This window comes from Podarcis cretensis (assembly GCF_951804945.1).
Source record: "Podarcis cretensis genome assembly, chromosome: 14".
Lineage (NCBI taxonomy): Eukaryota > Metazoa > Chordata > Lepidosauria > Squamata > Lacertidae > Podarcis > Podarcis cretensis.
This window is the reverse complement of record NC_137183.1, coordinates 37516470-37534296: the sequence shown is the minus strand read 5'-3', so window position 1 is coordinate 37534296 and position 17827 is coordinate 37516470. Positions and strand designations below refer to the sequence as shown.

Here is a 17827-nt window from a genome sequence, read left to right as displayed (position 1 = left end):
GATTCAAATTTCAGCAAGAGTCTATATGTTTTTGCAATAACTATCAGGCCACACCAGACGTAGAGGAGAGCACTATTAAATTACTGCTAAGGCAACTTCCAATAGAGTTACAGGTCCAGTAAATAAGGAATGGGTTATATTACTTAGAAAATGCATTTAACCACCTTTGTTTTACATCCCTGGACAGCTTGGTGGAAAACAAGATTGGTGACAAAGGTGCTAAAGCTCTTGCCCGGTCCTTGATGGTCAACAGGAGCCTGATGGCACTGGAGTAAGTATCTCAGAAGTTCTGCTTTAAAGGGTTTGGCGTTTGCCATGCACTGCAACAGGGATCAGCAACCAGCAGCCAGTGGGATGAACCTGCCCCTGATGGAACTGTGGAAATCACTGCCACTGGGAAGGCTGGTGGCCACCAGCTTGGATGGCTTGAAAAGGGGATTAGGCAAATTCATGGAGGGGAAGACTCTCAACAGCTACTAGCCACAGTGGCTCCACTGTGTTTCCACAGTCAAGAGGCAGCAATGCTTCTGAATACCAGTTGCTGGAAGCCACAGAAGGGGAGAGTGCTCTTGTGGCTTGGGTCCAGGCAGCCACTGTGAGAACAGGATGCTGGACTAGGTGGGCCATTTGCCTGATCTCGCAAGGCTTTTCATGTTCTTATCCCACGCACAGCTGATGACAGCCCAGGGACAAGAGATGTGCACAGAGAGACCTGTTGCCTGTGCCCAAGGGGGAATCATGTACAGTGGTACCTCGGGTTACATACGCTTCAGGTTACAGACGCTTCAGGTTGCAGACTCCGCTAACCCAGAAATATTACCTCAGGTTAAGAACTTTGCTTCAGGATGAGAACAGAAATCGTGCTCCTGCGGCACAGTGGCAGCGGGAGGTCCCATTAGCTAAAGTGGTGCTTCAGGGTAAGAACAGTTTCAGGTTAAGAACAGACCTCCAGAACGAATTAAGTACTTATCCCAAGGTACCACTGTATGACTGCCTTGATACTGTCATCGTGAATAACATGATGAAAGGGACACTGTATAAAGGAGGTCCTGGTGAGCAATCTATAGGTAACCCCAGCAGCGTAGCTAGCCGCTCAGGTGCCTGGTGCGGGGGCATGTCCTGCAGCCGGGGGCGTGTCGATCCATGCCTATGGGGCGGGACAAGCCTCTCCGCCATCTCCCCCTCAGCTGTAGGGCGGCTGAGTGAGGGGCAGTAGGCAGACGCAAGTCCCACACTGCCGTTTCAGGCAATGCAGAACCTGCAGGTCCCTAAACCACCAAGTCACTCCTAAAAAGTTTTGTGAGCCCAATTATTATTATTATTTTTAAAAAACTCATTTTGTCACACACACCCCCCCCAGTGATGGCACCCGGGGTGGTCACACCCCCTGCACCCCCTTCCTCCACCACTAGGTAACCCTGGTCCTCTCTCCTTTCTTTACTTTTTTCGGATTCAGTCTTCGGAGTAATTCCATAGGACCCAAAGGAGCGAAGGCCCTGGCTGACTCGTTGAAAATCAACCAGTACTTGCTTTCTCTCAAGTAAGTGCTTGCTTTTCTTGGTCTCCAACCGACAGGGGAAGACAGATGTGCATAGCGTTCAATATAGCACCATGCCACTGTCTGGTAGTTTGCTGCTTCTTAGCCTACACAAAGGCTCCCTCTAATACCAAAATTGAGTTGGCTGTGCCAATCATGAAGCATGCCCAGATGGGCCTCATCCACACGCATGAAAATAAAGGTCTCTGAATGATTAGGGAAACCCTGAGATTTTCAGCACTTGACAACATGGCACACTGCCAACTCAAAGCAGAAGTGAGAGCTTTCAGACTCCTTAGTAAGAGGATGTTTAGCTCGTGCAGACTAAGCCTGGCACCCTCCAGATGTTTTCAAGACCCATCAGCCCCCATCAGCATGGCCAATGAACAGAGAGGAGGAGGATGGGAGTTGTAGTCCTGCAGCATCTGGAGAGCCACACTAAACTATAGCAAAACACTCAAGCCAGGCCATTGTGAACTGTTGGCAAGAGACCTGAAAATTGCCGAATGGCGTAAATTCACCAAAGCCCTTGTCAGTGGCAAGGTCGGAACATTTGTCGCTTCCTGCCCCTCAAACGCTGGCTGGAAAAAGTAATGGAGTTTATTTTCCTCTTTCAGCCTCCAGAACAACGCCATCAAGGAAGAAGGTGCCAAATGCCTGGCCGAGGCTCTCACCAGCAACCAGAGCCTGAGGACTCTGCAGTGCGTCTCTCTGGTCTTTGCTAAGCAGCATCATGGTTTACACACCTGTTCCTTCCTGGGTGCCTGTTCTTACAGTCTGTGCAGTTGGCTGCTAAAACTGTGTTTGGGTTGACATCTCAACTAGAGCTAGATAAGGGCCTGTGTATGCAATTAGCTGGGTCGCGGGTGGCGCTGTGGGTTAAACCACAGAGCCTAGGACTTGCCGATCGGAAGGTCGGCGGTTCGAATCCCCGTGATGGGGTGAGCTCCCGTTGCTCGGTCCCTGCTCCTGTCAACCTAGCAGTTCGAAAGCACGTCAAAGTACAAGTAGATAAATAAGTACCGCTCCGGCAGGAAGGTAAACGGCGTTTCCGTGCGCTGCTCTGGTTCACCAGAAGTGGCTTAGTCATGCTGGCCACATGACCTGGAAGCTGTCTGCGGACAAACGCCGGCCCCCTCGGCCAGTAAAACGAGATAAGCGCCGCAACCCCAGAGTCAGCCACGACTGGACCTAATGGTCAGGGGTCCCTTTACCTTTATGCAATTAGCAGTTAAACAAGAAAAACTTTTCTCAGGTTGTTACACTGCGGGCTGAAGGTATCGGGGCGGGTGGTTTGGCATGGTTGAAGGCGTCCCTGCTGTTGGGAAGCAACAAACCCTGTATGTCGAAAAGGGGAGTGTCAATGACATGGCTCAGTTAAAAGCCTTCTCTCTGATGTGCTAGGTTTCTGTCTGTAGAGGTTTTCCCTCCCCTAACATTCAGCCCATCAGACCTGCAGTACAATCCAAGAAAACCTATGCCATTTGATTTTTCTCTGAAGTATGTACTGCCTTCTGAAGCCTGTTTGATTGTGTTTCTGGGAAGTACAGGTGTAACACCAAACGAGCAATTAGCAATGGTGTGATTGGCTTATTTAGTTATTTATAAAAGTATTTATATACTGCTATTTAAATAGATATAAATATAGGTATACTGTAGATATGGATATCTCAAAGAAGTTTAGAACAAACATAATATATGCAATGGGACGCAGGTGGCGCTGTGGGTTAAAGCCTCAGCGCTTAGGACTTGCCGATCGAAAGGTCGGCGGTTCGAATCCCTGCGGCGGGGTGCGCTCCCGCTGCTCGGTCCCAGCGCCTGCCAACCTAGCAGTTCGAAAGCACCTCCGGGTGCAAGTAGATAAATAGGGACCGCTTACCAGCGGGAAGGTAAACGGCGTTTCCGTGTGCGGCTCTGGCTCGCCAGAGCAGTGATGTCACGCTGGCCACGTGACCCGGAAGTGTCTCCGGACAGCGCTGGCCCCTGGCCTCTTGAGTGAGATGGGCACACAACCCCAGAGTCTGTCAAGACTGGCCCGTATGGGCAGGGGTACCTTTACCTTTACCTAATATATGCAATAAAAGCCATGCAAAAGTTAGAGCCAGAGCTCAACTAACAGATAGATATCTGCTTTATTGCCTGCACAAACCTGGTGGGATAGAAATGTTTTCAGCAGGCATTCAAAGGTTAAAACAGAAGGCACCTGCTTAATCTCTGTTGGCAGAGCATTCCATAGGACTGGGCTGATGACACTAAAGACTTGGTTTCTTGTTGCTGTCAGATGAGCTTTGCCAACTCTGCTGATGCTTAACCGTGTTCCTAAATATGATATCAGTGATCGAGCTGGGATATAATAATCAAAGACCAGTATTCAAAGAAAGAGCTTTGTACAAATATGTAAAATAATACCAAGCAAAACAAAACGAGAGAGCCATAAACAATAAAAGTAATAGTAACGGTATCAGTAATAGAGAACCGGCATAGAGAACAAAATTATAATTTTGCTAAAATTAGTCCTTGGCAAGTTTTACATGCATAAGCTTTTCTTCTTCCTCCTCCTTGGAAGAGATGGGTCCATTCGGGTCTGAAAGGAATAAAAAACAAACCATAAAAGGCATCTTTTTCCTGGGAATCTCCATGAAAGCACTCAATTAAAATCCTATGTCTATAATGATAAAAGGAGCAGTTCATAAGAACATGAGTTATTGATTCCACATTTCCAGATTCACAGGGATATTTGCGATGACAATAAGGGATTATATATTATATATATTTGTTTGCTTAAAGTGGCAGCGCTGCAGCTGCTGATCAAAAGGCTGTGGGACGACCTCCCTCGGCTCACTGCTCATTAAGGATGTCGTCTCCTTTGCAGCCTCCAGAAGAACTCAGTTGGACCCCAAGGTTCAAAGAAAATAGCAGAAGCACTGAAGACTAACTGGGGCCTCAAGGAGCTGATGTAAGAGCCGAGAGAATTGACTCACAGATTTGCATGGATTGTGAGGCAGTGGCATTGCCCTCACTGTGGAGTCTGCACCTCTTTAGAGAGTGCCCAGTAGCGTGGAGGCAAAGGCTGCTCATCAGACGTCTACACCAGTCTTTCCCAACTGGTGTTCCGCGGCACACTAGTGTGCCGCGAGACGTTGCCTGGTGTGCCGTGGGAGGGAGTCGGGCGAGTCGGGTGGCGAGAGGCCTTAGGCGCCCTGCAGAAAGGCGTCCTCTTTGTGGGTGGGTTCTCCCCCCTCCCTTAGCGCATCATATTTAGTTGGGGATTCTGGAGAGGGGGGCGGGGGCGCGCTGGCCCCGAGCGGAACAGACGCGCCGTCGTCCCCACCTCCCTCTCCTCAGTAGCTCCGAGCCGACTGACTGAGGGTGGGACGCGGCCAGCGGCATCCTCTCTCTCTCTCTCCGCCTCCCAGCACCGCTTTTCCCGAGGCGGGCGCGCGCCTAAGGCTGAATGGGAGCAGCCTGGAGGCTTGGCGGCCTCTCAGCGGCTCATGACAGGCGTCCCCGAGGCGGGAGGTGCTGAGCAGGGGCTCTGCGAGAGGGCGCGAGGGATGCGTGGTGGTGCCTGCGCGCGCGTGACTTAAGAGGGCGACCTGCTGCCTCTCCTCTCTCTCCCCTCCCTCCCCTCATGGGCACGGAGTCCCCGGCACAGCTTGGCGCTACTACAGCTACAGCTGCTGCTGCTCCTGCTTGGATGAAGGCGGCTGCTTCTTCCTAACGCCCAGCCTCTGAGGGACCACAGTCTCCCGCCCTCTTTTTTTTTTTTTTTTTTGGCGGGATGCTGAGGTAAAGGATCCCCTCGCGCGCGGGCGGGCATCTCTTTGGGCAGGGCACGTGTGGAGGCTTAAGGTGGGGAGTGTGGAGGGGTTGCCGCTTGCGAGGGGAGGGTTCATATTGTATTGGGCTGCGGTGTGGGCGACACGGCTCTCCAATGGCCAGCCCGCGGAGGAACATTGAGTTGGAGCATTTCGAGGAGAGGGACAAAAGGCGCACTGAATAAAGTATTTTATAATTTTTCATATTTCTGTTTACTTACTATTTCATAATAAAGTAATTATAAAATACTTTCTTTGTGTTTATTTGATTCCTATTAAAGAGAGTTACTTTATATATAGTCAATATAGGCACAGAGTTAATTTTTTAAACATTTTCTAATGGTGGTGTGCCTCGAGATTTTTTTCATGAAACAAGTGTGCCTTTGCCCAAAAAAGGTTGGGAAACACTGGTCTACACCATGGTAAAGCAGAGGGTTGACTCCCCATCCTGCTTCTGCAGCAGGGAGTGGGGGAGACTTCAGATTCAGTTTGCATTTAAAGGCAAACCTACCTAATTCACACTTTCTGGCACAGTACAGGAACACAGTTCCATTGAAACCCACACGTCTCCCAAACTTGCAGTGCGGTTCTCCAACCGAGTAATGAGTCAAAAAATGAATAAGCTAGGGTAAAGCATGCCTTAAAAACCACATGCAAAAAATGCATTCTACTGGGGGAAATTGCTTGGTCAAAATGTGACTGTTAGTCAACACGCCACTCACACATAGTATTAAAGTTTTTTAAAGCCCTGGGCATGGTTGCTAATCCTGCTGTTAAAGTAATGTCTAGTGAATGGGCAGTTGCTGGTACACATTATGTTTCCCTTTGTTCCTATTCTAGATTGTCCAGTAACTGTGCTGGAGACACTGGTGCTGCAGCCCTGGCAGAAGGACTGAAGGTGAACCACACCCTTTTAACCCTGGAGTAAGTGACTTCCGCCTCCATTGCCCACATGTGTTTATTTTGCTGCTCCCCCCTTTCCTTGAAAATGACTATTGAGAGAGTTCTCTAAAGCAAAGTGATTCTGGAGAGCAGAGTTCCCCCCTTCCCTTCCTCAATCTCTGTTGCCCTGATAGCCTGTGGTGGCGCACAAAGTCTGAGGGACCCTGGGAGGATGCCACAGCCCTTGAGGGAACTGCAACTTCCCCTAGTCCCACATCCTTTGTCCTCCTGGGGCTTACAAAGCTCTCCTTCGAGGCAGACTTTTTTTTATGAGCCCCTGAAGCTTGTTTCCAAGGCTGTGCTTGGAGGACTGTGCCAGCATCCTTTCTTTCAACAGGTACAGCCCACACACTTTTAGGTTTTCCCCTCCCTCAACACAAGGTAGGGATGTAAGAAGGCATCGTTGTCCATTCTGCCCTGTATTTGCTGCATGCGGTGCTGTTTCTGTGCTGCTGCAGTTCATCTTCTGCCCAAGCCTACATCATTTGTTTCACTGTCTGCTGGGAGAAAAATACATAAGTTATGCAAGTTACATCATCATTAACTTTATGCTGCCCCATTCCTTTTGATACAAATGAAACACAGTCAAAGACTAAGATAACCAATGACAATTCTATAACTGATGTACTAAGGTAAGTAAAACTAAAATAAAAAAATAGGAAGGAGAGAAAGAAAGGAAGACAATGCAAATGGTAAGTCACATGTTGTTTGCTGAAAACAACAGCAATCCCAATCCCAATCATATTCGCAAGATTGATTTCTGTTCCAGACAATGGAAAAAAATCAATGAATGTCAGCAAATTCTGCTCCCACTTTAGTTTTATTTGGAGTTCTCTGGCATCCCTCCTCTGAGGGGAAGATACCTGAGGGTGTTTGTTTGGGTTAACTGAAAGCCAAGCCCGGATTGCGTGTAAGAGTAGAATTAAGATGAAATCCAGTGTGCCTCCCTCCCTCACCCATTTCCACTTTTCTGTGTTTGCCTCTTCAGTCTCCAGAGCAACTCAATCAGCGACACAGGGGTGACTGCACTCACTCGAGCCCTCTGCTCTAACCAAGGCCTCACCAGCCTCAAGTAAGTCCTAGCCTATGCTTTGCCACCTCCAAACCCCATTGCCTGCCACAGTTCTTTGAGTAGACTCGGGGAAAGAGAGCATGGTGGCTGCACTGCTATAGAGAGCACAAGCAGAACCCCTGGGCACTCCTAGACTGAATATTTTGGGATGGGATTGATTGAATCACATACCAGCACCCACATGCTGTGCACCCGGGGGCAGGGTGAGCTGCCCACGGGGGTGGGACGAGTATCCCAGGGGCAAGCATCCTGGGGGGCAGGGCGGTGATGACGCCCCCCCTCAGGGATGACACCCGGGGCACACACACCTTCCTTTGCCAGTGCCAGCAAAATCAGACTCTGCAATTAAACCTGATTCGGAGCTCTTGTGAAACTTCCCCAGTAGATCTGATTGATTTATTTTTGTGGTGAGGCAGGTGCCCTAGTTTGTGTGGGCTAACACTTGCTTGACACGAGGTTGCCCAGACTCTGGGTTTTCATTAAAACAGGTTTTGCTTGTTTTGGGTGCCTCCTGGTATTTCCCTCTTTCACATTAGTGATTAGGATAAAGTCCTCTGCCAAGGAAACAGAACTATGAAAGTCTGCCCCCTTCCCACTATTTTCCTCCCACTTGGGGAAGAGCAGTGTGTGGAAAAACAACGAAGGCTTCGATAAGGATACAATAATGACTTTTCTCCATATGCCTGTAGCCTGCGGGAAAACTCCATAAGCAAAGACGGAGCTCAAGAGATTGCCAGTGCCCTTCGAGCTAACAGCACCCTGAGGAATTTGGAGTGAGTCATTTGACCTTTGGAAAACAGGGGCTCTGAGAAATATTTTGCACACCCTAAAAGGCTTTATGGCCTTAATTTGGTGCTTTGGGGCTCAGGGTGGTATAGGATCATAGAATTCTGGAGTGGAGAACTTTAGCAAATTCTTCTTCTTCTTCTTCTTCTTCTTCTTCTTCTTCTTCTTCTTCTTCTTCTTCTTCTTCAATTCATCTTATGACTACCATCAGCAGAAGCCCTATGCAAAGACCTCCACCTGCACAACAGGGCTTTCCCTCCTCTCCTCTCTCCACATGCCTCCCATGTCTCCTGGAATTGACTTGGGGGGGGGGACCCCAAAGAAAAGTATGCAAGGGGAGGAGGGGACACATCATCCCATCTAGCCAGCTTGAAATGTTTATGCTGATGTGGAACATTCGGCAGAGCGATGTCAAATTCCTCCAGAATGGTGGCTATTGTTTTCCAGGCTCACATGCTGTAACATTCTCAGGGAGGTGTGTGAGTGCAGGAGGAATGAGGGAAGAAAAGGAGAAAACTCATGAAGGGTCTAGGCAGGGGCAGAGAACATTTCCCAGACTGAGAGTCGTGTTCCCAGCCTTCCTGGGGCCACATTCCAGATTATTTATTAGATTGATATACTGCCCTCCATCAAAAGATCTCAGGGCACTTCACAGATTAAAAACATGAGATGAAAGCACAAATAAAGAGTTAAAACACAAACAACAAAACAATAATCCCTCCTCCCACAAACACATTTAAAAAGCTGTAGAATATTAATCAGTAAATGTGGCTTTTTGTATTCTAAGCTAGCTTCTCCCATCACTCACACATCCCCTGATCTCTCTCCAACCTCCGGGCAACCTAGAAACATGGTGAGAGTCCAAGGGCACATTCTAGCCTGCCAAAACACTGAAGGAGGGTGCATGGCAGGACCAGTTGTGGGCATGGCCTGGTCAGAATTCCAAGGGCCAGATAGAGAGGTCTGGAGGGCCACCTCAAAGCTGAGGCTCCCTACCCCTGCCCTAGAAGCAGGACAAGGCATATGTTGTGGTCAGGCAGAAGGCCTTGGGGGGACCGATGGGGTTGAGGCCAAAGTGGCAAGGCCTGGATTTCATGTATTAATTGGAACCAGCCAACCAGCTCTTGCAACCAGCTCTGCATTGCTTTAACTCTCATTTTCCCTGGGCTTTTATTCTAGCTTGGCTGCCAACCTGCTGCATGACGAAGGTGTCCAGGCCATTGCATTGGCACTGAAGGAGAACCAAACGCTCACTTCCCTGCAGTGAGTTTCAGCGGATTAGTCTGCATTGCTCGAGCATAAATGTATTCAAGAGGTGAAACAGGATTGTTCAGGCTTTTGCAAAGCGGTGTCTCAAACATTCAGAACTGGCTGCTATAATCTGAAACTGCTGCCTAGATGTTGGCATTATTTTTCAGAACAAGTATTATGTGGCTTGCGCCTGTAACAGCACCAGTTCCATCAATCAAATCAGTCAGATGGGTGTATATTAGGCAAGGTGATCTTGTAGGTAAACTGGTTCCAAGTTGGCCCCTCCCTGCTTATATGCTGAAGTGGTACAGTCTAGGAAGGGCTGTACCATGGGGAAATGTGTGGTTGGGTCCTCATTCCTTTTCTCCTTCTCTCTCCTTCTAGCTTGCAGTGGAATTTCATCCAGTCCAAAGCAGCCAAGGCCCTGAGCCAAGCCCTGCAGGTCAATGAGAGTCTTTCTATCTTGGAGTAAGTCCCTGACTTTTGCCTCCCACTCAGCCTCAACAGTGTGAGCAGTTTTTGTGTTAAAGGAAACAAATCACTTTTGAAATCACAACAACAACAACAACAACAACAACAATACAGTGGTGCCCCGCAAGACGAATGCCTCGCAAGACGGAAAACTCGCTAGACGAAAGAGTTTTCCGTTTTGGAGGTGCTTTGCAAAACGAATTTCCTATGGGCTTGCTTCGCAAGACGAAAATGTCTTGCGAGTTCCTGCGTTTTTTTTTCCTCCCCCCCCTTTTTCTAAGCCGCTTATCCGCTTATCCGATAAGCCGATAAGCCGCTAAAAGCCGCTAAACCGCTAATAGTGCTAATCCGCGAAGCCGTCAATGGGCTTGCTTTGCAAGACGAGAAAACCGCTAGACGAAGAGACTCACGGAACGGATTCTTTTCGTCTTGCGAGGCACCACTGCAATAATAATTTGTTATTTGTACCCTGCGCATCTGGCTGAGTTTCCCCAGCCACTCTGGGCGGCTTCCAACAAAGATTAAAAATACATTAAAGTGTCACACATTAAAAACTTCCCTTCAGATGTCTTGTTTATCTCTTTGACATCTGGTGGGAGGGCGTTCCACAGGGCAGGCGCCACTACTGAGAAGGCCTGCTGCCTGGTTCCCTGTAGCTTTGCTTCTTGCAGTGAGGGAACCACCAGAAGGCCCTCAGCACTGGACCTCAGTCCAGGCAGAACGATGGGGGTGGAGATGCTCCTTTGGCTTATTTAAGCAGCAGGATGAGAATCTGGAGGTGGTTGGGACAGTTAGTACCGCTTTAGACCATATAGGGTGACCAGAATTGCATGTTCACCCATATAAACATTTATTTTATTTAGTCTGAGGACCACAGGTAATTTTATCATGCGATGGAAAAGGGAGGCTCCTGCTGCTTCTGAATGTGGGGTGTGTGTGTGTGTAACTTTTTGCACATAAGTGTAACATTCCTCCGGCTTGTAAAAATAAGTAAGTAAGTAAGTAAGTAAGTAAGTAAGTAAGTGTTTATTTCAAGCTACTGGAGACTAAACTACTGAAGAGAGTAACATTGTTAGGGATAATACAATGTTCTGATCAATTCCTTCTAAGAAGTGTCACATTTGTTACATTCATTCTGCAAATCTAAACTCGTTTCAAACCTGTTTAGCTGCTATAGCTTTTAACCTGGATCTCTGGGAAATACAGATCTGTGAAACAGTTCCCTGGGATTTTGCCATAAATAATAGTCCATTCCTGTCATAACTATAACCCCCAAGATTCGGGGCGGGGAAGTCATAGAAAGGGTTCATTGGAGTTGAGCTCTGTAAGCATTTTCAGGGGGGTGCCCACAAAAATTTAGCTCTCTCGGGGCTTCTTAGAGCTGCACCTTATATGGAATGAGGACTACGCCACTTCAGAATGCAGGTAGGGTGTGTTTGTCATATTTTTTAAATATCCCGCCTACACACCCCGGAGCAAATAATCAAAAATTCCCAACATGGAGCTCTTGCTAAACTCTTGCTTCTTCTCAAAGTGTAGGGGAGGTTTTTTAATGTTAAAAATGTGGAAGAGTATTTAAAAAACACACCAAAAGCTTTGCCTCTTCTGTGTTTCAGTTTACAGGAAAATGCAATTGGGGATGAAGGAACAGCTGCCCTGGCTTCTGCTCTGAGGGTGAACTCAACACTCACTGCTCTCTAGTAAGTTTCCATGTTATACACAAGGATGGAATAGCTGTTAAGGGATTTATCAAGATGCAAGACTCATGGAGGGGGTCAGCAACTGCTGGCCTCTTAAGCTGTATCTGGCCCAGTGTTGTGTGCATGGCTGCTTGGGCCATATGCCCTTAATGAATGTTGGAATTGACTAGGAGGGCTGCAGAGGGCACAAGGGACTTCCTGAACAGCACATTCAGTAGCTGATGCCACCATGGAATCCAGAATGACCATGCAGAGAGGAAAGAATGATGTGGAAAGGCTAAATAACCAAGCTATTGGTTAAAAAACCCAGAAAGTAAACTGTGAATGCAAGAGATGGGGAAGCTGTAGCCCTCTGTATATTGTTGGACTACAACTTTCATAATCTGTGACCATTGGCCATGCTGGCTGGGGCTGATGGGAGCTGGAGTTCAGCAAGATCCAGAGGGTCTCAGCCCTGCCTTCCTGCTTGCCTTTTGCTTGAGAGGCTGAATGGTGCACGACACCTTCAAAAATGTGAATATACCAGTTCCAGGGGAGGAAAGTCCTCTTGTGCTCAGTGCCTCCTTTCGGACTTCCCAGAAGGCATCTGGCTGGCTACTGTGAGAACAGGATGCTGGACTAGATGGGCCATTGGCCTGATCCAGAAGGCTCTTCTGATGATCTTAAGATGGGAGCTGAGTCCAAGGCCTGTTCCCCACCAGAACTTCCTAAAATTAAAAGCCAACCCAAGCCCACCTTCATTTCTCCTGCACTTACTACTACTACTACTACTACTACTAATAATAATAATAATAAATAAATAATTTTTTATTTATACCCCACCCTTCCCTGTTCAAAAACTGGGTTCAGGGCGGCTAACAACAAATTTAAAACACTTAATTAATGCAACAAAAAACAGCATAAAATACAGTATAAAACGTGAATAACAATAAATTCAGAATTCAAAAATCAATTAAGGGGGGAAACTCATCCAATAAACATTAGATGATCACCAGGGCTAGCTGGCTAAATTAGTCCTATTTGGGTCAGCGTGGAGACCAGGGGAGAATTAGCTGTGGGATCCCAGAGCGGGTAATCTTCATAAAAAGGGGAAGGGGAGGGAAGGAAGGGAAATAAAAGATCAGGCTAAGTTCACGTTGAAAGCCAGGCGGAATAGCTCTGTCTTACAGCCCTGCAGAAGGAAGTTATATATACCAGCCATTTCAGGTGAAAGGAACACAAGGCAAGGTGGGGGGAGGCCTTTCAGCACCCAAGGGTGCCCCAAGCTATTTTTCTGCCTGAGGCAGAGAAGCAAAAAGCAGCAGCAACAGCAGCAACAACAGCACTTGGTCAAGGTACACCAGGGAGAGCCAACATGATGTCCTCCAGTTACTGTTGGATTACAACTCCAGTCATTGCTGGCTGGGATTGATGGGAGCCAACAACATCCAGAGGACACGGCACTGGCTATGCCCCTGAAGAACACAACACCCACAGCTAGAGTTACTTTGACATCTGAGGCAGACAATCCCCCTTTCCTGGCTGTAAAAATGCAACAGAGGAACCAGAGACCAAATTGCAAACATGCGCTGGATTATGGAGAAAGCTAGAGAGTTCCAGAAAGACATTTACTTCTGCTTCATTGACTATGCAAAAGCCTTTGACTGTGTTGACCATGGCAAACTATGGCAAGTTCTTAAAGAAATGGGAGTGCCTGATCACCTCATCTGTCTCTTGAGAAATCTCTATGTGGGACAAGAAGCTACAGTTAGAACTGGATATGGAACAACTGACTGGTTCAAAATTGGGAAAGGAGTACGACAAGGCTGCATTTTGTCTCCCTGCTTATTTAATAAATTGAATAACTATTTGCTGTCCTTTCAGAACAGCCGACATGAGCTGCCTGAAGTGGTTGCCTCCCTTTGCCTAATGGTAGGGCTGACCCTTCCAGCACTGCTTGAGTGTCCTTGGCACAACTTGGTGGTGCTACCTTAAGTTTGTTCTAAATGTGCCCTGTTTTGTTGCAGCCTCCAAGTGGCGCTGATAGGCGAGAGTGGGGCCAAAGCTCTAGGAGACGCCCTGGTTCTTAACAAGAGCCTTGAGACACTAGAGTAAGTACTCCTCAGACCCTATGTTCATCCAGGAGGGGGTGGGGGAATTATAAGTTTAATGGTGCCATCACAGAACTAGGCCAGTTGGTGCAGCCAATGGCCAAGCTGGAATTCAGCAAGACTCTTCTGGCTTTGTGGAATTGTGGCTTCATTTCAGCATCAAACTGAATGTTGTTGTTTAGTTGTTGAGTCGTGTCCGACTCTTCGTGACCATGGACCAGAGCACGCCAGGCACTCCTGTCTTCCACTGCCTCCTGCAGTTTGGTCAAACTCATGCTCGTATCTTCGAGAACACTGTCCAACCATCTCGTCCTCTGTCGTCCCCTTCTCCTTGTGCCCTCCATCTTTCCCAACATCAGGGTCTTTTCCAGGGAGTCTTCTCTTCTCATGAGGTGGCCAAAGTATTGGAGCCTCAGCTTCACGATCTGTCCTTCCAGTGAGCACTCAGGGCTGATTTCCTTCAGAATGGATAGATTTGATCTTCTTGCGGTCCATGGGACTCTCAAGAGTCTCCTCCAGCACCATACCATATTTTTCGCTCTATAACACGCTCCCAACCATAACATGCACATAGTTTTTAGAGGAAGAAAACAAGAAAAAAAATATTCTAAACGAAACAGTGGATGTATGATTTTTGTGGTTCATGCTGTGGCCACAGACATGTGATCTGACGGTGAGTTTTGGGTAGCCCAATGCAAAAATCATGAGGATCCATGTGGATCCGTGCTTTGTAACCATGTTTTTGCACCACTGCGGCCCCAGGCAACAGTGGGTGCGTGATTTTTTTGGTGCAAGCTGTGTGATCTGATGGTGAATTTGGGGTGACCCAGTGCAAAAATCCTGAGGATCCGTGTGGATCCGTGCTTTGTAACCATGTTTTAAGTGGGGTGGGAAGGAAAAGCACTCAAGGGACAAGGAACACGCATGAGGTGGGTGGAGAAGGATGCTGTTAATAATGCAGAAGAGGGGTATAAGAGGAGAAGGCTCTTATAAGAGGAGTGGGGAAGAGAGAGAGACAGAGAGCCTACTTGCGAAAAACTTTGCTGCTGTTTAGCGAGTGGGGAGGAGAGAGAGACAGAGAGCCTGCTTGAAAAATCTTTGCTGTTATTTAGCGAGTGGGGAGGAGAGAGAGACAGAGAGCCTGCTTGAAAAATCTTTGTTGCTATTTAGCGAGTGGGGAGGAGAGAGGGACAGAGAGCCTGCTTGCTTTAAAGGAGCCAACTGGACAGGAGCCGCTTACACTCGTGTAAGCGGCTCCTCTCCTCTCCCGCTTTGCTCCTTTAAAGCAAGCAGGCTCTCTGTCTCTCTCTCTCCTCATCACTCAGAGGCTCTTCTCCTGCTTTGCTGTTTCAAAGCAAGCCACGGAGGAGGGAAGGAAGGGGAACCATGGATCCTCTGCTCACGACTGCAGCAGATCCCCCCGCCATCCGTAGGCATTCGCTCCATAACATGCACAGACATTTCCCCTTACTTTCTAGGAGGAAAAAAGTGAGTGTTATGGTACGAAAAATACGGTAATTCAAAAGCATCAATTCTTCGGCGATCAGCCTTCTTTATGGTCCAGCTCTCACTTCCATACATCACTACTGGGAAAACCATAGCTTTAAAACTATAAAACTGAATACCTGGCCTTAATTTATCTTCCTTGTTTCTTTGACAGCTTGAGAGGAAACGCCATCGGTTTGGCAGGGGCCAAGGCAATGGCTAATGCCTTGAAAGTTAACGGCGCCCTCCGCAGGCTGAAGTAAGTAAAATGGACAGGATACAGATGGGCTCATTCTGTCATTCAAGAGTGTCAAGAGATGGCCTTTGGGTTTGCATAATGGCTGAAAGTACTTGTTTAATGGCCTTGTGTGGTTGGTGGCTAATTCTGAACCAATAAAATGTGTGCCACATGTATCCTGCTTGGGTTAGGGCTAAAAGAAATAAGAGTTTTGCAGTGGAATTCCTGGCAGAGCAAACCACCCCCTTCCCCCAAAGCCTGGGTTTTGCACCCAGATGGCAAAAATCACCTTGAAAAGCTGCAAAGGTCTGTTGTTGCTATTGGAGTGACTGACTAGGTGCCAGGCTGCTCGTGTAGTGCATTTATAAATAGATACAGCATTTTAAAACCATCACAGATCTCCAGGCATTTCTTCCCATAAGACAGCTGACCCTGTGAAAAGCTCTCCTGAACCTTTCTAATGCTTGAGGAAGCTAGCAATACAAAACAGTATTTGGGGGGACAACTCATCTTTTAAGCACTGCTTTTGATTGGGGAACCTTTTTTCGGCTTGAGGGCTACAATCTCTTCTGACTTTCTGGGGGTCAGTGCAAAAGTGGGTGGGCACCAGTCTACCCATATGCATTCATGTAGACTTAACAAATTCATTCATTCATTCTTTCCCACAGAAAGCAGTTAGGCTTGGCTGGGGCAAGGAGGAGTGGCACTTTTGTCAAGTTTAACTGTGGGGGCTGAGGAATGTGTTGGTGGAGGTGTCGCAGCACACAGGCAGGGGACGGCGAGCCCTTCCATCGGCAGCCGTGATCTCCATGAATAGCCCAAACAATTAGGCTAGAAAATGATCTCCCCTTAAAGCCAATAGGAGATATTTTTCCAAGGCCAACTGCTACATTTTGACAGGGGGAATCAGCGCTCATGAGGTTTGACCCAGCTATGAACCCCACCAAAAATACCATGTGTCAATTAGTGTTTTATTTTTTTAAAAACTAATTTGCACCAATGGAAGTTATTGCCTAAAAAATCAAGCCTAAAGGCTGCATGTTGGGAGGAGGGGGTGGGATGCAGAGGAAATGGCTTTGTGGGCTTCATCTGGACTGTTGGATGGAACTTACCCTACATGTATGGTAGATACTCAATGGCCAGGCAGATCTTACTTTACACTTTTCTGGGGGAAGCGAAACAAAGCTGGAGCAGACACTGTGTGCATAATGGATTCCATATGCCCATGTTCTCTTGCCCACAGCCTCCAAGAGAACTCCCTGGGCATGGACGGAGCGATCTGCATTGCCACAGCTCTGACTGGAAGCCACAGTCTCGCCTACATCAAGTAACTCACTTTTCAATGCTCTTGGTCTAGAAAGTGTGTGTCAAAGCCATTTCATACCCAGACCCCACAAGATTTGGCAGGAATGGGTGGCCTGGGGTGGAGCAGAACTTGCTACTTAACCACGAACATTGCATTCCATACATTAATGGATGTACCATGGAAGCAGAACTCTTCTTCCTGAGATCCTAAACTTTTTTGAAAAAAAGTTTCCAGCCCATTTATGGCAGATAAGCTTGAAAACATATGGATCAGTATCTGGTTTAATCTCAGAAGCCAGAGTGGAGATGTGCAGGAAGCAGTGAGGAGAGGGTGCCCTACCCTAGTTAGGTAAAGGTACCCCTGTCCGTTAGGTCCAGTTGCGAACGATTCTGGGGTTGCATGCTCATCTTGCTCTATAGGCCGAGGGAGCCGGCATTTGTCCACAGACAGCTTCCGGGTCATGTGGCCAGCATGACTAAGCCGCTTCTGGTGAACCAGAGCAGTGCACGGAAATGCCTTTTACCTTCCCACCGGAGCGGTACCTATTTATCTACTTGCACTTTGATGTGCTTTCGAACTGATAGGTTGGCAGGAGCAGGGACCAAGCAACAGCAGCTCACCCTGTCATGGGGATTTGAACCGCCAACTTTATGATCGGCAAGCCCTAGGCTCTGTGGTTTAGACCACAGCACCACCCGCGTCCCTCTGCCCTAGTTACTTTTCTTTTATAGATACCACTCCTTGGCCCTTCTCCCGCAGGAGCCAACCTGCCCCTTCCCTCTTTTCCTACTGAAAGGAAAACATAAAGCTGGATGTTGGAGCCAGGGCAGATTCCAGGAGGAGGGACAGGCATCCTAGGCTGACAGCTGTATGATGGACCCAAGTAGTTAATTTTACTTCTTTGTTGTAATAGTGATTAGTTCCTGAATATTCAGCAAAGGAGTTAAGACTTAGCTGCTGTTTGTGGGCCTGGAGGACAATCCCAACCTAAAAACCTTTCCTGTGGTGTTGAGACTGGCTAAATATTGACCATGGCTTGGCAACCAAAATGCATTAACTGTCTTCCCTAGCCCCACTGCTTCCCTGTATCCAGCTTTTAGATATTAATTGGTTGGAAAGCACTCCAGTCCA

At 47.8% G+C, this 17827-nt stretch overlaps 1 protein-coding gene across 4 annotated transcripts in view; it reads left to right on the top strand.

Moving 5' to 3' along the window:
* The window catches only part of NLRC3 (NLR family CARD domain containing 3), a 32271-nt gene that overhangs the window by 13388 nt on the left and 1056 nt on the right, over nucleotides 1–17827 (top strand). For all 4 annotated transcript variants that reach the window (XM_079952357.1, XM_079952359.1, XM_079952356.1 and 1 more), the window contains 13 exons: nucleotides 188–271; nucleotides 1457–1540; nucleotides 2155–2238; nucleotides 4410–4493; nucleotides 6196–6279; nucleotides 7286–7369; nucleotides 8059–8142; nucleotides 9335–9418; nucleotides 9791–9874; nucleotides 11494–11577; nucleotides 13584–13667; nucleotides 15328–15411; nucleotides 16634–16717. In XM_079952357.1, the coding sequence (XP_079808483.1) occupies nucleotides 188–271; nucleotides 1457–1540; nucleotides 2155–2238; nucleotides 4410–4493; nucleotides 6196–6279; nucleotides 7286–7369; nucleotides 8059–8142; nucleotides 9335–9418; nucleotides 9791–9874; nucleotides 11494–11577; nucleotides 13584–13667; nucleotides 15328–15411; nucleotides 16634–16717 (1092 nt within the window). The remainder of the gene's footprint in view (nucleotides 1–187; nucleotides 272–1456; nucleotides 1541–2154; nucleotides 2239–4409; nucleotides 4494–6195; nucleotides 6280–7285; nucleotides 7370–8058; nucleotides 8143–9334; nucleotides 9419–9790; nucleotides 9875–11493; nucleotides 11578–13583; nucleotides 13668–15327; nucleotides 15412–16633; nucleotides 16718–17827) is intronic.